This window comes from Lampris incognitus, chromosome 2, assembly GCF_029633865.1.
Source record: "Lampris incognitus isolate fLamInc1 chromosome 2, fLamInc1.hap2, whole genome shotgun sequence".
NCBI classification, from domain to species: Eukaryota; Metazoa; Chordata; class Actinopteri; order Lampriformes; family Lampridae; genus Lampris; species Lampris incognitus.
Genome location: NC_079212.1, coordinates 32,809,140 through 32,832,034, shown reverse-complemented (window position 1 = coordinate 32,832,034; position 22,895 = coordinate 32,809,140). Strand labels below are relative to the sequence as shown.

At 42.2% G+C, this 22,895-nt stretch overlaps 1 protein-coding gene across 1 annotated transcript in view; it reads right to left on the bottom strand.

The window, feature by feature from the left end:
- cacna1db (calcium channel, voltage-dependent, L type, alpha 1D subunit, b) overlaps window positions 1-22,895 on the bottom strand; it is a 212,252-nt gene that overhangs the window by 36,117 nt on the left and 153,240 nt on the right. Inside the window, exons 30-41 of the mRNA XM_056275518.1 lie at window positions 22,372-22,530; window positions 21,968-22,078; window positions 21,337-21,414; window positions 20,300-20,383; window positions 19,313-19,354; window positions 18,218-18,346; window positions 17,252-17,317; window positions 17,047-17,138; window positions 10,083-10,242; window positions 9,456-9,583; window positions 5,391-5,487; window positions 4,222-4,324 (exon numbers count right to left, since the gene is read on the bottom strand). Of these exons, the coding sequence (XP_056131493.1) occupies window positions 4,222-4,324; window positions 5,391-5,487; window positions 9,456-9,583; window positions 10,083-10,242; window positions 17,047-17,138; window positions 17,252-17,317; window positions 18,218-18,346; window positions 19,313-19,354; window positions 20,300-20,383; window positions 21,337-21,414; window positions 21,968-22,078; window positions 22,372-22,530 (1,249 nt within the window). The remainder of the gene's footprint in view (window positions 1-4,221; window positions 4,325-5,390; window positions 5,488-9,455; window positions 9,584-10,082; window positions 10,243-17,046; window positions 17,139-17,251; window positions 17,318-18,217; window positions 18,347-19,312; window positions 19,355-20,299; window positions 20,384-21,336; window positions 21,415-21,967; window positions 22,079-22,371; window positions 22,531-22,895) is intronic.

Sequence of the window (22,895 nt, the reverse complement as noted above, 5' to 3'; positions counted from 1 at the left end):
CAACTATGGCTGGCCCTGGTACGTCTACAACATAGAACTTTGCATTGATCCATTTGGATTCTTTGTACTGGCATGGAATGTCAATGGTGCCTAGGCAGGGGATGGCGTGACCACTGTATGCAGATAGCCTCCTGTTGGTTTTTTTCAGTCGTTTCTGGGTGCATGCATTTTCACCGTACATCTGCTTGAAGGTACGCAATGGGAGTGTGTTACCTAACGCACCTGTGTCTATCTTCAGACGTAGTGTGTATCCACGACCAGGTAGGTCAGGTGGTGTCACCTTCAGGACTGTGTACGCCTCCTCTCTGGCCGGCTTGCTGTCTATGCTATGCATGCACTTTTCACTGATAGTTATGGAGTGGAACTGTTTCTGGTAAGTACTTTCGTTCTCACTGTCTGTTTCACTGCTACTCTACAGCATGTATGCGAGTCCTGCTCTGTTGCTTTTTGTCTATATAGGTTTTGCGCTTGTGCTGTTTGTCTTGTGGTGTGTGGGACTTACTTCCCCCGCTCCTGCTCTGGCTGGAGTGTTCCTGGCACTCTCGTTTGGCCTTCCTGCAGCACCGCTCCCAGTGACCTTTTGCACCACATGCATTGCATTCATCATCATATGCAGGACATCGACGTGGTTTGTGGCTTCTCCCACAGTTACGACATATGCGGTCCCTGTCCACAGCGTGGATTCTCTCATTGTGTGACAGGCTAAGTTTGTCTAACTGTTCATTGCCTGCTGTCAGGGCTTCATATTTTCGTCCCTCGACCAGAACCTCTGCTAAGGAATATCCTTTTGGTTTGCTGTATAGATCATTCCTCAGGGCATCATGGGGAGTGCTCGCAATAATAAGCTCAATCATACGCTCGTTAAGCTCTTCGTCTGAAAACTGACATTTCTGTGCTAGTGTTCTGGCTCTGGTCACAAAATCATCAATATTCTCATCTGGTTTCTGTCTGTGTTGCATCAGTTGCAGTCTATGGATTCTGAAATTTACGTTCACCTTCAGCTGTTTTTCAAAGAAGTCCCATAGTTTGGCGGGCTTTTTCTTTTCATCATCGGTGAGACCACTGGCATTCAGTCTTTTTAATCCTTCATCTCCGATTCCACGACATATTTTCCTAGCTTGTTTAGCTGCGCCATTTATTTCTTCATCTTCTAAATACAGAGTCATTTTCTGTTTATACAGTGAAATTGCCTCACCCAGGTCCGGGTCGGACCAATTCATCGTCGGTAGATGCGATGCCATGACGTCTCCTGTTGCTAGCTAGCTAGTTAACTTTGCGGCTAGCTCAGCTCCGGCGCACTCTTGCTTGAATGATGACAGAAATTATCCACGGACAATTTTATCAGTCTATCTTCATTCTTCATAGAGAGTACTTTTCCGCTGCCACCATGAAGTAATACTTGGGGTCGTATTGGTCGAGGATCAATGACCACACCGGGTTATAGAACTCAGGTTTAATTGTGGCTCAGTAGGCAGACATAATAACCATACATGGTAGTGGTGTAACCATAATAACAGTCCGGGTAGTACATAACACCTAGTGTAGTTCCAGTGGATATACATGGCGTTATATCACTACAGACCCCAAGTATTTAAACTCAAATGCCTTTGTCACCTCCACTCCTTGCATCCTGACCATTCCACTGTCCTCTCTCTCATTCACGCATAGGTATTCCGTCTTGCTCCTACTGACTTTCATTCCTCTTCTCTCCAGTGCATACCTCCACCTCTCCAGGCTCTCCTCAATCTGCACCCTACTCTCGCTACAGATCACAATGTCATCCGCGAACATCATCGTCCATGGAGACTCCTGCCTGATCTTGTCCGTCAACCTGTCCATCACCATTGCAAACAAGAAAGGGCTAAGAGCCGATCCTTGATGTAATCCCACCTCCACCTTGAACCCATCTGTCATTCCAACCGCACACCTCACCATTGTCACACTTCCCTCATACGTATCCTGCACCACTCCTACATACTTCTCTGCAACTCCTGACTTCCTCATACAATACCACACCTCTTCTCTCGGGCACTCTGTCATAAGCTTTCTCTAAATCTACAAAGACACAATGCAACTCTTTCTGGCCTTCTCTATACTTCTCAATCAACATTCTCAAAGCACTTCAGTAATTTGATCTAAAAACCATAATTGTCTTCTTATTTCAAGCCTTTGAACACTCATCTGAGCTGACTTATTTCTAGACGAACCAACTTATTTTAAGATTTCTTGTCAAGTAAAATTATCTTGCTGCATGGACAGATAATTTCACTAGTATTAAGTACTTTTTCCGTCAAATTCAGTGTTTCTTGTATTTAAACTCAGGTTTTTTGCAGTGCTCTGACCTGGTGAAACAACGCTATGGCACAGAGTTACGGTCACTCACGCACATGGGCCTCAATTAAACCAGAGATTTCCCAGGCTCTTGATTCCTTGCTGGATGAATTGCGGGCTTCTGAGGATGCGACAGCCAAGCACACAGCTGTGCCTGTTTTCCCCCGGCCCAAACAGAGCCCCGCAGTAAGAACAAAGAGGTCCTGTCCACTGTGCAAGGAGGCGTGGAGACTTGACAACCACTTCTTAAGCAAGTGTCCATTTCTGCCACCTCAGGATAGAGTGTTTATTGCTAAAGCCAGGCAGGTGGATGAGGCACCAGACAACACAGGCAGTGAGCCAGATGACTGTGAGGGTGACATCACGGCCATACCCAGTCTCATGCAGCGTGTGCTTATCTGGCAGTCACTATACCTTGATGTTTTCCAGGACCACACCCCCGTGAGGCTCACCATCGACAGCGGTGCCACAGGCAACATGATGACAGCCTCATGTGTGACCAGACTGGAGGTCAGTTACCAGCAGCACACAATCTGCCCAATAGGCTGACAGCTCCTCTCTCCTAAGAGTGGTGGGGGAAACACGCACACAATTTAATAGAGATGGGCACAGTCTTGTTTTGAGGGCCTTGTAATTGAAAATCTGGACTCTGATATCCTGGCTCGCAGCCCCTTCATGGAGAAGAATGATCTCTCTGTTCGACCAGTGAAACACCAGGTATGTGTCTGGGAGGACATGTATCGGTATGGCTCGTGTTAGACACCCAAGGACAGGTATGCTGTTCGACGGGCCCATGTCCTACGAGCCTGCGCCAGAACCACATTGTGGCCTGATGATTATATAGAGCTTGAGCTTCCTACTGAGCTCCGTGATGTCGACGGTGAACTGGCTGTGGAGCCACACGTGAGGACACTACATGGAGTAGACACTGCCCCCTGCTGGCCTGCCCCATCCTTGTTGGCTAGTGTATCAGGGACGATTCGTGTTCCCAATCTCACAAATGAACCTCAGTATGTGAGAAAAAAAAGGACCATGTATGCCAGGTTCGCACAACCTTTGTCCCCGAGTCCTGCAACAATTCAAAGATGCCCCCCCCCCCACTTAACATTGTTGCTCCACCAAGATCCGCACCCTTCTCAGGAGAAATTAGGCTAGACCCATATAATATTACGCCATGTGACATAAGGAACAAATTTCAGATACCGCACAAAGAATCTGATGAGGTGTTTGACCCACATTTCTCACCCACAGCCATCAGTGTGAGTGAGTATTGCCAGTTTGAAATATGATCTTAGGCTATTTACAAAAGGATGTGATCTTTGTTGTATGTTGTTTAAAAGGGCAAGTGAAACAGTACTGCACATGATTGGCTTAGGCCTGTAATTAAGTGATTGTTGCGGTGATTATGAACGGTGAATGAGTGATAGGCCTGTGGAAATACTGAAAATGTTTAATATGACCGTTGTCATAAAATTCTGAGTCATAGTTGCACTTTTGATTATACTAGTAGTAGATCTTGGTTTACATTTGGACTTGGGATGTGATCTTAAGCTTGAAAAGGTTGGTGACCATTGCTATATCATATATAGGGTTCCAAGCCCTCTAACACACAATAGAGAACACTAGCACTGCTATTGAAACTGATCTGAACTTACTAGTGCCCACTATCTTGAACAGTGTGTTCATAGACATAGAAGACAGTTGTCCTCATAGACAGTCCTCTACTGTCTATGAGGACAAGTGGCCATTTTATAAGCACTATACCGTAGTTCCCTCTTCTCAGTTTTCAGGATGACAATAAACAGAACATGAGCACCTCAAGCAAACTAAATTACCCACAAAAATCAATCATTTCAGTGTGTTTGATGACTTGATGGTCCACAGACTCACCCTCGGTCTTAATCTTGAGTGCAGTTCGGACAAGTGCAAACAGGGTAGCATTAAACATGACTGTTCCATCGCTGTTCAGGGGCATGTTCATCGCTACTAGACGCTGGAGCAAAATACAGAAAATAGGCAACTAGATCAGGAAACATAAAAAAGTTGATTTCCTAAAGCAAAAGTAAAAGCTCAAGCTAAACTGTTTATCAAATCGGCATCAAATGCCCCAAAGTAAAGATTTCAGGTTAGAATCAGTTCTGTGTAAGCGACGAATTTGTGTGCCAAATGTGTCCTGGTGTTTGACGTTTTATGGTCAGCCTCAAGAATTACCACCCTTTTGGTTGATGTGAGAATAGTGTTATGTATTTATGAGTTTGTGTACGTACTCTTGAATACGTGTGTGTGTGTGTGTGTGTGTGTGTACATACACACAGGGTGTAGTGATGCGTCTAGTGCAGCAGTGTGTAGTTGGAGGGAAGGTGCATGTGTTCTTCCAACCCGCTTGTGTCCTTCCTGCCCTTAGCGTGCTGCCGCTGGCTAGCCTTTGTGGCGAATAGGGAAGCATCCTAGCGTGTAAGCCTTCCCTTGCCAGTACATAGCCTCTCCTTCACCAAGACTCCTGCCAGGCCTCCCCGTGGCCACACGTGGTAACTGGGGTCTTGCGGCCCCAGGCTAACCTGGCAGGGGATCTCGGAGCAGCAGTGGGCCCCAGAGATATGGTGTGCAGGCCCACCCTGGTGGACACGCCCTGGCACCTATCAACCACTGCCCCGCTGCCTTGTGGGTGAGTCTGGAAGACATAAGGCTAAGGGAGCTCACCCCAACAGAAAAGCAAGCTGTGGCGGCACGCTTCGAGGCGGTTTCCGAAAAAACTGGATTTCCGGCAGCCCCCTGCAGTTGTGTGGAGGTGCCGGTCGTCTAGGGATCCCCCTTGCCATCGGAACCATCTCCTCTACAATCAAGTCATGTGGCGTTGGGAGAAGCGCACCCCCCATGCCACTTTAAAAACCATCTCTGCGCAGGTATCTTCTGCTATCTGAGTCCTCAAAGGACCCACAAATAGAAGAAGATGGTCATCATCGGGCACGATGGACAACCAGCAAGCAAGCAAGTGTGTGTGTGTGTGTGACAGTATGTGTTTAGTGTGGTTATTTATTATAGTTATTGTAGCTACACACCTTACAAGCCACTCTGTGAGGACAGAGTTTGCCAAAGCCAAGTGGAGGCTGGATCCTCCTGAGCAGAGTCACCAAATCCAGGTGCTTGATCCTGCCCCTGGGAAAGACAGATTACAATACTACTAACGAGGCTGTTCTATCTGTGACTGTGGTTACAACAATTGATTACCTAAAAAAATGTCTCGCATGACATGCTATCTAAAACGGTTACCAATTATGCTTATTATCATTAATAATAATAATGAAATATATATATTTATATACAGGTAAAAGAATACATTCATAATATATACATGACAAAGCACCAGGAAAGGCTAATCTAAAGACGTGAGTTTTCAGTTGTAACTTAAAAGAAGCAACACATGTGCACTGGTGCAGACCCTGAGGGAAGGCATTCCAGAGGTTAGGGCCTGCCACGCTGAAGGTGAAGGCCCTGCCCCCCATTATGTGGAGCCTGGAAGGGGGAATGGAGAGTAGATGGGCATCAGAGGAACATAGTGAGCGAGTAGGTGTGTAGGGATAGAGACAATTGGTTAGGTAGGAAGGGGCCAAGCCATGGAGAGATTTATAAACGAGGAGAAGTACTTTTAAAACAAATGCAGTATTTAACTCAAGTATTAAATCCAAGTAAATTGACTGAAATCTTTTAATTAAAGAGGTGAATTATGTGGAGCTACAGGGAATTAGAAAAACAGAGGTCACTGGTCCTTGGTTAGAACAACAGCTGGCATAGCAACTAGTCAAACGAATCAAGCTCTGCATTATGCTACTTGTATGCCTTGAAATTATCAGTACAATGCCTTTATCCAATCAGATTGCCCAGTGGGAACTCCCCGTTGCATAATTGCAAATAAACACTAAAGTTGTTTTCTTCCAAAAGACTGTCTTTGGGCCCAAAAGGTGCATGGAGAGAGATGATTGAAATAAGTCCAATAACTGATGACTATCCTATTTATGATAAAACTATAAAAACTGCAAAAAAGTTATGTTTTGCAAAAGAGAAAGAAGGAGAGAGAAAGTGAGCAAGAGAGAATGCAAAAAGAAGAAAAGAAAGAAGGGTAAAACATGTTACCGATTCACTTTGCAGATGTACCCTGATGTAAAACATGATACATTTCTAGAGTTAGAAGCCTTTATCACATGTGGTGTAGGGTTTTCACAGAATATCAAAACCACGAGTTGACATTATGCATAGACTAATTGTTCATCTGTGGTTTTAGCAGTGTGCAGTTTTATTCTCCCAATCCGGACTCCCAATCCGACCATCACTTGGGTGCAACCTGTAGCGGATCCCATCATCTTCACTCTTGTTTTGCCATGGAACTAGATCCTCCCAGGCCAAGCAGTGTGGACCAGCATCGCAACCTGATCACCACTTTAATCAAGGCTTTAGCGAATGGCTCCAAGAGTTTTACGTATGTGGAAGAAAAGCGCCGCCGCCGAAAAATCCGCCAAGAACAGAGAGCCACAGGAATGGGTCCACCCCCTACTATCCCCTGTCCACACTGTTCCAGCCTCTTCTATTTTCACCTTGGACTGTCAAGCCATCTTCGTTTTAAGCACATGCCTTAATCTCTTGGAATGGATCCTCGGACACGAGAGACGCAAACGACGAGGATGACGAGTAATAAAACAGTGACAATGCATCAGCAGATATGCAGCTGGGGGTGCTGTGGCTCCAACATAGATTTGTTGGAACAATCACCTATGTCAGGGATGGGCAACTTCGATGATAGAGAGGGCCACAAAAATTTTATCTCACTACCAGAGGGCCAGATTGTGACCATGCACTTCCACTAGGATACTGTAACCCCATCACTCAATTAACCAATTATAGCTACTACTACTACTACAAGCCATCCAGTCCTTGTATAACCAAAGTGAGAGCTGTGTCCGCGCTCTCGGCACAAAGTCAAACACATTTTCAGTGAGTGTCGGACTCCGCCAAGGTTGTCCCTTGTCTCCGATTCTGTTTGTGATATTCATGGACAGGATCTCAAGTCGCAGCCAAGGTGAGGAGTGTGTCCATTTTGGAAACCTCAGAATTGCATCTCTGCTCTTTGCAGATGTTGTGGTTTTGTTGGCTTCATCAAAACACGACCTTCAGCACGCACTGGGGCGGTTTGCAGCTGAGTGTGAAATGGCCGGGATGAGAGTCAGCACCTCCGAGTCTGAGACCATGGTTCTCTACCGGAAAATGGTGGAGTGCTCCTTCCGGGTTGGGGATGAGTTGTTGCTTCAAGTGAAGGAGTTCAAGTATCTCGGGATCTATCAGTGGCCAGTATAATTACAATTGGGATCCGGTTAAAAATGTGGTCAAATGGCCTGCTTCCTTCCAACGCCTGTGAAACCAACAATTTACTGATATTTGGAAATTGACCCACGGGCCGTACTGAGTGAGGACGGGAGCTGAATGCGGCTCACAGGCTGCCAGTTGCCCATGTCTGATCTACGTTATGCCATGTTAAATAAACAGAATTTAAGGTATTTAGAAAAGGAAAGACTCCTGCTATCCCTGTTTTGTTTTAACGAGTGACCGTGACTTCAGTGACGGCAGCTGTTGAAAACACGAACAGAACACGTAGTATGCTCCTAAAAGCCTTTAATTTTACTTTAATCAATTTTAAATACACACTCATCCGTGTTTAATATCTACACTAACTATTTACTTAAGTGAAATTGTGCTAAGCAAGTCTCATCACCTCTTGTAATGTTTCTTATAATGTGTGTGGGGGGGGAGGGGATTGCAGCTGGCAGTGCAGCCGTATTTTATACCATTATCCTCAATCAGAATATGACCCATATGCAATAATTTTACCTCTAACGTTGTTAAATTCCTCATTAGATGCTAGCTGCTCTGCTAATCTATGTTTACCCCTACATTAAAAGTAACTTCAAGAAATGTGAATGCTTCTTGTTGGCGACACCATTTAATTTACATAATGTAGGACAAAAAGGACCAGACAAATATATACTGTATTGACTATTCAATTTAAGATGGCTTTTAGGCTTTTCAACAGCTGCCATCACCATGACAACCATGGACGCACTCGGCTGAAAGTCACCAGCTTTTAATATGGTCACTAGTTAAACCAAAACACCTGCAAGAAAGTAGTCGCGTTGTTACTAGTCAAATTCTCCAACTCAGACAGACTGCTGGGGATTTAGTCCAATCAGATTGTGGCTCAATTGTAAACAGCATCTCAGAGCCAATCGAGGACTCTGCTATTTCAGGTTGGTCCCGCCTACATTAATTAACCCTTTACTGGTTATATTTGAGACCTTTTTGACGAGAATTGATCATTGTTATTGGGTGAAAAAATATGATATACCTCCTGTGATTAATCAACTACTGTTTGGGAGTAGCTGATGACTAATAAAATGCAGCAGTCGTGAATGCCCTAATGTGGTGACACTTTAATATACTGGATCCTCTACACTGGAGACTGAAATGTAAACTTTAAGGTGACCCTTTTAACTCAAAATGGGAAAATGTTACCCATTGTCTTTTTTGGATTTCTCTCCCCCTTTACTCTTGATTTGGCATATCCAATTCTTTGTTTTCTTAAACCCTCACAATCGTAGAACCCCTATAGTGATCCGGGAGCATGTAGGCACCACATGTGCCTGAGGATAGGTAACATGTGTGGAGGCTCATTTTATTCCCCCAGATCCACCCACAGCTGTACAGGAATAGGTAGTATTTTTCGGTACTGGCAGTATTTTTCATTTAGATTTCGTTTTGAGTTGAAATGAGACATAACACTTTATTGGCATTTCTTATATGTAGACATGCATCAACTACTACTTAAAACATCAAATATCTTAAGTAGTAGCTAAAGTCCAACCAGCTTTTTAACAGCCTAGTTTACAAACAAACAGCTAATCAGATGGTCAGCTCATTAAATGCTAATACTGATATTAACACTACCTAAAAACATTGACCAGCTGTGTTGCAAAATGATAACTCCTTATTCCTGGGCTGCTCACATAACTGTGGGAAACTAAAGCCAATAGACGGTACATAACTCACTTATATAAACGGTATGTGTACTGTATTCTTACTTGGCTTCAGGGTCGTATTCTGACCAGATCCTCTTGAACTCATCCAGGTGATGTGGTCCCAGAATGGACCAGTCCCGAGTCAGATAGTCAAAGTTGTCCATGATGACAGCTACAAACAGGTTTATGATCTGACAAAAAGACACATGATCTTTGATGAGATGACAGATACGGTGTAGTGAATCTCAATATGGTGTGTGTGTGTGTGCATGTGTGTGTGTATGGCAAGGTGTGAGTCTGTGCACACACAAGCTTGTGTCAGTTTAGACGTGTGTGTGTGTGTGTGTGTGTGTGTGTGTGTGTGTGTGTGTGTGTGTGTGTGTGCGCAAGTGGTGGGCATTTGTTGTCAATGTCAGTAAACTCATGCCCACTACACTGCATCCTGTCCCTGAACACATTTTTACACATCTGTGCCTGCAAACTGTACATTCAACTGTACCAGTTCAGGGTTACATGGGGTGGGAGACTATCCCAGCCAGCATATGGCAGGAAAAATGTTAAGCTATCCCACCACAGTAAGACTGGGTTCAAACCCAGAGCCCTCTTGCTGTGAAGCATCAGTGCTACTTTGTGACCATGCTAACCCTACATTGTACACACTGAACTGTGTTTATCTGATCTCAATGTTACCAGGAAGGCACAGAGCATGTAGAAACTGATGAAGTAAATGACAGCAAAGCCGCTGCCGCAGGTCTTCTCCTCTCCGGGACTGTAGTCCGACTCAGGGTCACATAGCTTCCCTGGCATACAAGCCAGCATGATCTCCTGCCACGCCTCTCCTGTGGCACATCTAGTGTAGAAAAGCAGCACAAATACCAAATACAACTGAGAGTTTTTGATTCTAGTTGGTGGCATGGAGGCAACCGCAGTGTTTATGTTCTGTATGTTTCATTTCAAGGGCTACGAGTAAAGTAAATACAAGTGATCAGCAGTAGAGGTTTGTGCGTGGTATTGATTGAAACAAAATAAATGATTCGCAACACCCCATTCCCAAAATTTCTGTATTCAAAAGTATCAGAGCAGGGCCAACCAAATTGTTTTTGTTACCAACTGAGGGTCCTGGCACCCTGCCAACCAAGCACTTGGCTTGCAAGTGTCCTCAGTAAATGATGCAATCATTGCAGCAAACTGTGGCATAGAATGGCAAAGGTGCTGGCTATCAGATACTTTTGTATTCAAAATTGTGTTTTGACTGCCTGAAAAGGGGATGTAGCGCCGCATTATGTAATAACGCCGCATTATGTAATAACGCCGCATTATGTAATAATGTAATAAATTTTCACATCATTATGTAATAACGCCACATTTCGTAATAACTTGCCGCATTTTGTAATAAAATTCTTGAACGCAATATGTAATAAAGTTTGCCGCATTTTGTAATAAGTTGTTACATATTGCACCGGTTATTACAAAATGCGGATGTTACACTTTTTTATGAAGAAAATGTAATAATTTGGTGCATTATGTAATAAACCACCAAAATTTGTCTTGATTTGAAAAAAACATAACGTCAGAACAACATTGATTTTAAGCATTCTAGCATGACTCAACTAAGAATTTTACAAACTAGTAAGATGTTTCATTAGTCAAAACTTATTCAAATATAACTGTTTACTATAATCATAATGTGTTTGAATGTTCAGAGACAAAAACTGCACTAAATGCGTGTTACAGACACAAACATTATCAGTGCACTGAAATGTCAGGAGACATACACACATCTGCATTATGTTATGCATATATACGTGATAGAAAGCAGACAAAAGACAGAAACAAATATGGAATAGAAAAAACTTTATTCCAGTTCCATTTGTGTTAATGCAACATAGATGTCCTTAGTGGTTAACAATAGTATAAACTGACTAAAAACAGCCTAAACAATCTTTCAAATCAAAATGAGATATTTCTAATTATGTTATTAAAATAAAATAGAAGGCTAGCCACACTTGCCGATTAACAAAAAGATTTGCAATATTTCCAATATACAAGAAATTTACTTACGACTTGAAAAAAAACATCTTCTCTAGTAGCAACAGTAGAAATACCTTTTCCTCCAACATAAACTTCTCTTAAAACAACCATCACTTAGTAAGATTAAAGATAAACAGTCAGAAAATTATTGAACTAGGTACAACAGACACATACTGTTCAAGGTTAAATGTGATCTGTCACATATGGAAGTTCCTCCTATCATTCTTTCCTTTATTCATTCACTATTTACATCATATCTCTCCTTCCTTCCTTCCTTCCCATACTATGTTTTCCAAAAAATGTCCTTGATTTTGAAATGTCCACAGCTTGTGTGCCTCAACAAGACCCAGGCCCTAATCCACTTGCTATTTTTTCCAAATAGCTCCTCTAATCTCGCTGAGAGACCACTCCCACGTCCAGCTGATTTATATAGCTTCATAATACTAATGACACACTGTCACTGTCATGTTCCAACTGAAGGCTTTCAGCTAAAGATTCCCTGATGTAGATTTGAGGAAGAAATCGTGATGCAAGGTCTTGAAAAAGTTTAGAAACCCTGTTGAATTCACCGAGCATTGACATGTCAGCATGTAGTGTCAACTGAATAACATATGCCAGCAATTCTGTCGGCAGGTTGGGCATGTCACAATTTCCATCATCATATAGAAGGGCATCATCATGGGGTATATCCAGGGGATCATGATGGTGTTCATCCAGAGCACAGTCATCTGGTTCATCTGTGAAATGGTGATGGTTTTCAATAAACGTAGCATCATGGCATTCATTCAGGGCATCATCATGGAGAACATCTGGTTCATCATCTTCTTGGTTTGATCCATTCTCATATCTTTGACATGTCCTTTCCCTCTCAGCTTCCACAATATTCTCAATGAATGAAGACACTGACCCCTCCAGACTGAGATAATGTGCTCCGTGCTCCTCTGCAATATGTCCAAGGACCAGCAATGGCAAGCTTTCTGAATATGTGTTAGACTGAGATATAATAGAAGAGGCATCAGTTCCCAGTGTGGAGATAATGAGAAATTGGACATTGAAAATCTCAGCTGCCCTTTGTAGTGTGATGTGATCTCCGTAGGTCCCAAATTGTGACATGCTATCCAAGTATACATCCAAGTCATTTCCATCAACATAGTGAGACAAAGGTGTTCCATTTACGGTAAATGGATTAGACCTGAGATCTTGAACTATTTCATCCCTTAGGGTTGCTGCTGATCTGAATATTCCTAATGAAGCAAGCTGATCAGCTATGGCACTAAACTGGCAATTTCCATCGGGTGCTGGGTCAAACCGTACACTCACATCTAAGGAGTTATAGTCCCTCAGTCTGTCTTCATGTGTGTATGTCATCAAAAGTGGATGCAAAGTTAGAACTGACTTCGAAGATTTAGAGCGCTTTTTTTCTCGTTGCCATGTTGTACTGGTCACATCAGAAACAAAGAACCATTTTTCTTGCACTTTAGCATCACCAGGAATCTTGAACTGAACTTTGTATTTTGAAAGCTTTATGTTACGTTTCATGATCCTACCAGGCAACACGCGATACCGTTTTGAAACTCGATGGGCACCATCTTTCACTCTCACCAAAACAGCTTCACTGACATGATAAACAGATGGAGGATTTTGTTTAGATGCCATTTGTCTTAATCTTCTTCGTTTTTCCTCAAATCTGAGCCGCTGTTTCAGGGAGGGTAAATTACTTTGTGGATCATTCGTGGATTGTTCACCAATGACACTGGATGGAGAACCTGCCAGGGGATGCATCATCGTGTTACTTTTTCTCCCATAGTATACTTGAAATGGAGACATCCAACTTAAAACTTCCTTTGGGTCTTCATTTAGCACTCGGGAATATGACGGCAAATGTTTAACCCAGTTAACCCCTTTCCTCTGACAATTCACAAGGTCATACATGATCTTTTTCCTCAGCACTCTGTGGGTCCTCTCTACCTTTCCTTGGCTTTTGGCATGGTACGGTGAACTCTCAATTATTCTCACTTGCATTGATTCCATCAGCCTTCGCACAGCTCCTTTAAACTCTCTGCCTTGATCATGCTGCAAAACTTGAGGTGGGCCATGTTCAGTGTAGATATCATAAAGATGTCTTGCAATCTCTGAGCTGTCTTTACTTTTTAATGGTTTAAGCCATGTGTATCGACTAAAGACATCAATCACAGTGAGGATGTATCGATATGTGAAATGGCCATGCTTGATCTTCCACTTTCCCATATCAAGGAGGTCAATCTGATGCCGATCCTGTACTTCTTTGGCCCTGATGGGCCTCGGAATGGGTTTATTTCCAAATCTAGCCTTGTGGAGTTGGTAGCGTCTGGAGCAGTCCAGTGTTTTTTGAACCTTTCTTTCACTAATGCCAGAGTGTTGCTCATTTAGTCGCTTATTCAGCTTCCTCGGACCTGATCCCTTTGTGTCATCCAGACCTTTTTTTACAATGCCACCAACTGCAGACTTCATAGCTACTGGCTTCCCGGCACATAGCAAGGTCTCTTCATCCTCGCTTAGAGAGTAGAGATTCCTATTTCTCCACAGCCTCACCAGAGCACTTTGTTGCACTCTTGTACGTGCATTGACAGGAACATTGAACTCTCACAATGACTTCATAGACATCTTTAGTCATTGATTGTTGTTGTCTATATCCCATGCAGATAACCCAAAGGGTACATACAGGTCACAATTATGCTGAACTGTAGAGCTGTCAAAAAATATTTTGTTTAATTGAATATATCACGTTGTTGTATTATGTTATAGCGGTAACTTACAGTGGTTTGCTGTTATTGGTCCCCGAAATTAATCTGTCATTTCAGAAACTTTCTAAAACCAATCAAGCATCTGCTAGTTTAGCTTATCATTGCTAATCAGATCATGGTTACTAACTTAAAAGTTTGGGCTTTAATCTGTTAGCATTTCATATTAGTTGCAAATCAATCAACATACATTTCTGAGAGATTCTCTGAATCTGAATTGCTGTTATTGGTCCCCGAAATTAATCTGTCATTTCAGAAACTTTCTAAAACCAATCTAGCATCTGCTAGTTTAGCTTATCATTGCTAATCAGATCATGGTTACTAACTTAAAAGTTTGGGCTTTAATCTGTTAGCATTTCATATTAGTTGCAAATCAATCAACATACATTTCTGAGAGATTCTCTGAATCTGAAATCTGATATTTGTTCATACCTTTCATCGTGTTGCCTTTCAAATATTTTCCATCTTAAGTGGTCAGAGGGCATGGCAAAACTGAAGCCAAAGTGTTTGGATCTCCCCCTGGTGGCTGGCTTTAGTACACGCACACATGCTATCGCCACTATGTTGTGAACCACACCAAAAAATAATATATAATGCTAGTCCAGTTAGAGAATTTAAATTTTTCCTAATTGTTATACATATTATGAATGCAGATGAAGGACAATCATTTTGATGGTTTATTAAATTAATTAAACTTCATTATTTTTTCTGTTTCATATTTGTTTTTATCTTTTGTCTGCTTTCTAATCACATAATATTTGTTTAACATAATGCAGATGTGTGTATGTCTCCTGACATTTCAGTGCACTGATAATGTTTGTGTCTGTAACATGCATTTAGTGCAGTTTTTGTCTCTGAACATTCAAACACATTCTCTATGATTATAGTAAACAGTTATATTTGAATAAGTTTTGACTAATGAAACATCTTACTAGTTTGTAAAATTAATTCTTAGTTGAGTCATGCTAGAATGCTTAAAATCAATGTTGTTCTGACGTTATGTTTTTTTCAAATCAAGACATAAATTTTGGTGGTTTATTACATAATGCACCAAATTATTACATTTTCTTCATAAAAAAGTGTAACATCCGCATTTTGTAATAACCGGTGCAATAAGTAACAACTTATTGCAAAATGCGGCAAACTTTATTACATATTGCGTTCAAGAATTTTATTACAAAATGCGGCAAGTTATTACGAAATGTGGCGTTATTACATAATGATGTGAAAATTTATTACATTATTACATAATGCGGCGTTATTACATAATGCGGCGCTACAGGGGACAAAGTGAAGTGTTTATTTTGGACTGTTGTTGTTATTCATGTGGCTAAACGATGGAGATCAGCATTCCCACAGATGCTTCACCTAGTTACTTACAAGTGTAATATATGATCATGTGTGAATAGTGTGTAGTAGAGACCTGCTCTTTGTATTCTTTTTATTTTTCTTTATGTATACTAATATTCACTCAACATTTTCACTACCCTTGATTACGATATTTATCATTGATAATGTCATATTCTGTCTTGTGTCTTTTGTCTTCTCCTCACTCTCCACCTCAAGCTGATGTGTGGTAAGCACTCTGGTGCAAAATGGCTGCCGTGCATCACCCAGGTGGGTGCTATACATTGGTGGTGGTTGAAGAGCGTTACCCCCTTAAATGTGAAGCGCTTTGAATGTCTAGAAAAGCGCTATATAAATGTACTTATTATTATTATTATTTGTATTATTATTATTATGTGTTTCACAGATTCCGATTCTGCACCGATTCTGATTAATGCTATCTAAACTGACATTAGGATCACATACAGCTTCCCTGATAAAAAGGCAAACACAATTATCCTGTCAAGCCTCAGCAATAGCAACCTTCCGAAAGAAACCAAGCACAATTACTGCCTGAATACAACCTGACTACACCACACAGTAGAATAAGGTTTCCATTTTGATTCAGAATCACAGCTTAATTGGCACACTTGCAGTACATTTAAGACAAAAATAAAATATCACAATGATGTCTACAATTACAGCAGTTTAACTTATTTATGAGTATGCATACATGGTAATTCTGGGCAGAAAAAGCTGCATTTAGCAGACTACACGTAACCTTTTTTTTGGGGGGGGGGGGGAGTTCCCCATTTTTCTCCCCAGTTGTACTTGGCCAATTACCCCACTCTTCTGAGCTGTCGGTCGCTGCGACACAACTATCACATGCCTCCTCTGATACATGTGGAGTCACCAGCCGCTTCTTTTCACCTGACAGTGAGGAGTTTCGCCAGGGGGACGTAGCGTGTAGGAGGATCACGCTATTCCCCTCAGTCCACCCCCCCACCCCCCCAAACAGGTGACCCGACCGACCAGAGGAGGCGCTAGTGCAGGGACCAGGACACAGACCCACATCCGGCTTCCCACCCGCAGACACAGCCAATTGTGTCTGTAGAGAAGCCCGACCCAGCCGAAGGCAACACGGGGATTCGAACCAGTGATCCCTGTGCTGGTAGGCAACGAAATAGACTGCTATGCTACCCAGATGCCCAAAGATTACATGTAATCCTAAACCAAACCACACAAAAATGAGTATACATACATACATACACACAAACACATGATCCCAAGTACGCACACTTTGTACAAACACACATAACAAAACACACAATTGTATGCATACACAGAATTAAATATATAGACGCACACACACATGCAGACACACAAATGATTATAACCATGTATATGCACATACATGCAAATGATTATATACATAAATACATGCAAAAAGACACACAAATGATTTTATACATAAATACACACATATTTATACATAAAAATACAGTACAGACACAGACCTGAAGAGCATCAGAACAGCTTGAGGAAATGTCTGGAAGTTGTTGTTGCGGTTGATTTGTGTTCCATCTACCATGGCTATTTTCCCAAATACCTGGAAAACAAAAAACATCACCAAAGAACTGTTTGAATTAACCCCACCCCATAAACCCAACATGAAATTTCTTTATGTCAAAATGAAGTGAAACACTTTGAGAGAGACAGTACCTGCATGCCAATGACGGCATAGATGAAGAACAGCATGGCGATGAGCAAAGCGACATAAGGAAGAGCCTGGTTGTGAATAGAGTGAGAGAGTAGGGCACAGTTATCAATCATGTTGGTTAGAAAGACTATCCAATAAAAAGCACAAAATACATTACATCTATAGCAATACAACTTCTGAAAAAGGAAAAGGGATTTGTATTGTAACCAGACTATGGCCATTTTATTTGTTAAATTGTAACATGAAATATTAGAGAAAGAAAGTCTTATAGGATTTGAGTTTGTTTATTTGATGATGGAAAAGCAAAATAAGTGTAAAGAAAACTAGGTGGACTGACCCAACTAAGTCAGTGACTTTGGGCTCCTCACACACATACTAGCTAGGAGCCTCTTCTGGTCATAACTTTCTTTTTTTGTTGTTGTTGATCCCCCCCCCTTTTCTCCCCAATTGTATGTGGCCCATTACCCCAATCTTCCGACCCGTCCTTGTTGCTGGTCCACCCCCTCTGCCGATCCGAGGAGGGTTGCAAAACACCACACGCCTCCTCCAATATGTGGAAGATATGTGGATGTCGAGTTGCCTGCCACTTCTTTTCACCTGACAGGGAGGAGTTCCGCCAGGGGGACATAGCACGTGGGAGGATCACGCTATTAACCCCAGTTCCCCCTCCCCCCTGAACAGGCATCCCGACTGACCGGAGGAGGCGCTAGTGCAGCGACCAGGACACATACCCACATCTGACTTCCCACCTGCAGACATAGCCAATTGTGTCTGTAGGGATGCCTGACCAAGCCAGAGGTAACACGGGGATTCGAACCGGTGAGCCTCATGTTGGTAGGCAACAGAATAGACCACTACGCTACCCACACGCCCCTGGTCATAACTTTCACACAACCCTTACTCAGCTTCAACTTTTATCTGATTGGTCAAAAAACCTGTAAGCTGGTAGGCCGAAATCTGAGTCTCACCTGGAATGACTTTATGAAGGTCCACAGTAGAGTTCTGATACCCTCCCCCCTGCTCAGTAGTTTGACCAAGCGCATAACACGGAACAGGCGGAAAAAAGTGATGGAGATTCGAGCGCTGTCCTCCGTGTTCTGGGGTGCGGGTGGGGGAGAGTAGGGATTAATGGTGGGATAAATAAAGCAATGGGGGGAGAGAGAAAATAAGTAATGCCCTAACAATGACAGTGATATTTATGTACTCATCATTCATTTATCAATACATCAGTCCATTCATCCATCTATCAGGCATATGTTAGTTAACAAGCACTGTGAGCAGCAAAAGTTTCATGTGCTTCCACAGACGTTCTTATTTACATATTTGGGTTTGTTTTTGATGCATCTTTGCAGTTTATCTAAACAACATGCGTATAGACCGTCTCACACTACTTGACTGACAGACCCAAGTGGACAGAGTAAAACCGAAGCATAATGAACATGCTCCTCTTGTTACCTGAATCTGAAACCCAGAACTTCTATCCACACACACACCAAAACACACAAGATAGACAGACTTTCACTGAAACAGTGAAAAACAGTAGAAACATTAAGATGGATGTCTCCCTGCTCTGATGAAACACACAAACAGGACCTTGACAAAGAATGTAAATTCAAGGTGGTATGCAATCTATATGATATGCTGCACAACCTGGCTGCGAATACATCAACATGCTCCAATTAAATGCAACAAACAACCAGTGTCATTCGTTCTCGTGTCATGCGTCATAACCAAAGAGGACGACATCAAGACAAACAATATCCTCTGAACAGTACTGAACAGTACAGCTGGACCCTAAAACATGATTGTTCTGAATGTAAAACGAGACCTCAACAGACATTGACAGGTCTTTCGCTAAGCCTCCTATTTCATCACAAACGCATAAGACAATGAGTGAGTTGACACAAGACATCTCAATGTTTTCAAATCGCAGTGGATGGCAAACATTTCTGACAAAAAAACAAAAAACAAAACACTTCAGCTCCTTAACATCTAGAAGATCACGAAAGGGGAAGCAGGTGTTGGGGGTGGGGGGTGGCGGGTGAAGGGGGGCTTCTTCTTACCCCTGGTTCCACTATCACCTTGACCACAGGAATGGCTGCCGACTTGAAACCAAAAGCCTGAGGTTAAACCGAGTTACAAGAGCCAGCTGAGCAGTAGCACCAGTGCATTCACAATAAGCCAATGCTGCTGTGAATATGGTCATATGTTCATCATTACTTTTGATGCAATCGGTGTACAAATCAGCGTGAGGTTGTACACCGGCATTTTCATGTCAACTCATAGGAAACAGAGAAGCATAACTGACCAGCAACGTGATTTACCACCAAAAACAAGCATAACATTACACCTAAAGCATGCTAAAGCATAAAAAAACATAATCATACAGTCTTGACAAAATCATCTTCGGTGAGATCCATGCTACACGACGGTGAATCAAGGTGATTATTACATATTAAATATAGACAGTTTAAAATGTACACAAGAAACAAAAGGAGAAATCCTCTAGAGCCTGACTCATAACAATTTAATTAGGGATTATTAACACGCACTTGAGTTACATTCACCCACTGTTACTGCAACCCCTAATGTGCATGCTCTTTTTCTTATATCATCGATGTGCTGCACTTTGATCTTGGGAAGTATGCAGCTATATGTGCAGTGTACTTGACTCAGTTCATATAAAAAAAAAAACACAAGACCGAAAAAGAGGCAAAATATTATGCTAATCGGACTTTAGCAAACGGGGAGTCAACGGGGCTAACATAGGTAGAAACCCAGAAACTGCTGTAGAGTGGCCTTGCAATAAGTGCACAGGGAATTATTTAATATAATTAGTAAAATGGGTGAGGTCTGAAACAAAATTTTATAGGACTGATACTGACAGAAATTTAAAGCTGTATTATTGGTAGAAGGCAAACAGGACCATTTTAATATTCAATGACTGAAACAGTGTAACCTGAACTTCTTAAACTTCTGAACCCTGAATTTGATGCAAGGCCCTCTTCTGCAGCCAGAGCACAAGGGAAAAGGGGTATATGGCTACTTACATTGATCTCAGTGATGGCAATGTCAACCACGCTACCCACAACAATTAAGGCATCAAACGTGTTCCATGCATCAGCAAAATAGTGCTGCATGCGCCAGCCCAAAGACACGGAGAAAACAAGAAAAAGACAGAAAAATAGAGAGAACAGAGCAAGGAAGAGAAGAAGAGAGGAAGAGGTGAAGAAAAAAGGGAATATGAAAGACAGAGAAAAGAACATCAAAAAGTTGTGTTTCAAGATTAAAGAATGAAACCAAAAAGTCAAAGCCTTACTGATACTGAGTCTGTGAGAGGAGAATAGGTTTACTTTTTAAATGTCTTTCATTTGAGAGTTTAAATATTTCAACAGTTGGTTAAATCCAGTGACATAACTACTGATTAGTTTTGAACCATACATGAGGTCGTACATAATTAACTCAGTCTCTCACTGATACAGTGCCAGTGACTGGCTCACAGGACTGGCCACCATAGACTTTGAATCAATACTTTAACAGGACTGCCATGGGTTCAATGGCATGAACTCATGGTACTGCAAGGCACTTTAAATAACAACAACCAATACATGTTATACAATATAATAAAATATAAAGAATCAAAATGTAATCTAATGTGCCAGCATACAACAAAGTACGAATATATAGTCCCTTGCAGTGATGGTGAATCTGTACATTTCAACAACCCAGTAGGCTGACTATCCTGTACTAAAAAAAACTCCAAAAAACCTAAACTTTGGTTAAAGGGGACAATAGATATTGAACAGAACAGCCAAATAGATCTGTCGGGCTGATAGATCCTGTTCAGATCCAAAGCCTCGTCTATGGTGTCCAACCACAACTTGGTCCAAAACAGAATTAACAGACTTGCTTCATAACCAGAAATCAGCCCAAGCCAGCCTTAACAGATATCTCCAAATTAGAAGAGAAAAGGTAGGAAAGAAAGGCCAAGGAAGGATGGAGGGTGGGAGGGGAAGAGTAGCAGAAGCAGGAGGAGGAGGAGCAGGAGATTAAAGGGACAGAGACATTCAGGTCGATGTCCGTCTACCTGGCTGAGGATGATGTCGACTACACTGCCGATCACCACCAGTGCATCGAAGACGTTCCAGGCGTCCCCGACATAGCCCTGATGAGGGCAGTGTGCATAGCCAGAGGGAAAGGAGGGGAGGGGAGACAGAGGACAGGGGAGATGATGAGGGAGATAGTTGAGGGGGGACGGTAGAGGAGGATGAAAGTTTGGGAATGAGAGTCAGAAGCCATGGTCAGCGGGGAAAAGTGGGCGAAGGTGAGGGAAGAAGGTGTTGATGGGAAAATGACACAAGGAATTCCAGAGGGCAAAGGGGTTGAGGAAGGGAGGCAAAATTGGGAAAGGAAGGATTGTACAAGGGTTAGGTTAAAAGGGAACATCAGGGTGTATTCAGGGAATCAATTTTCCTGGGCAATTTTCTTTTAGGATAAAACGCAAAGGAAAAATCTGAGGGTGATAAAATAAACAAAAAGGTAGAAGAGGAGGGAGGGGTTTTGATGTTTGATTTAAAGGGAGAGATGATGGGACAGAAGAGACAAGGAAAAGAAAAGAGAGGAAGAGACGAGTACAGGAACAGAGGGGAGGGGTGGAGAGGAGGACATAAAGGAATATCTTTTCACATCAGCCTGTTGTGTTAACCAGAGAGCCCTACCCTGGGTTTGAAGGCGATGAGTTTGAGAACCATCTCCACAGTGAAGACTCCAGTGAAGACCATGTTAAGGATATCCATAGCATAGTTAAACAGCTGCGACTGGCCATAATGCTGAAGAGAGGGAGGGGTGTTAGGGAAGAAAAGAAGGCAGGAAGTGCTTGAGGAGCACAGATCAGTATCTCAATTAAACTCAGAGAGTCATATTGTCCTATTATATACATATTTTCATCATTATCATTTCCTATGACAATGACGCAATTTGCAATGCCTTATTAAAAACAGACGATTTATTGATTGTGCATCATTTGTGTGTGTGCGTGTGCATGCGCATAGCGCTAGTCAGGTATAGCTAACTCTCACAGTCTTAGGACTGCTAAAGATGGAACAAACCAAGAGTGTTTTACCTGTATTGCCAGACAGAGAGTGTTGAGGATGATGAGGACGAACATCACATACTCAAAACCTGTGGAGTTGACCACATACCAGAACTTGTACTGGTAGGGGTTCTTAGGGATGTAGCGACGGAGAGGACGAGCCTTCAGAGCGTACTCCACACACTGACGCTACATGAGGAAAGGTGAATGGGGTTAGACAGAGACAGAAAGTGTGACTGACAGAAACAGATATGTAAACATGCATGAACACACAACTTCACCCTCCTCTGCATTGCATGAGCAATGTATATTTGGATTGCATGAGCAATACAAATATACATTTTGTACTGAAAATGGTCTTTTTCCATCAAGTTATGTGAAATTTAAACTTGCAGATTGGAAAATCTACATGAAAATATCATATTAAAAGCCCACAATATGGAAAAAGTTATTTGCAATCCCTTGAGTTGGAAAATTTGATGTGTTGCAGGTTCAAATGCAATGAACCCACAATGGAATTCTTGTCAATCTTTGTCCGTTTTTTTTCTTGAACA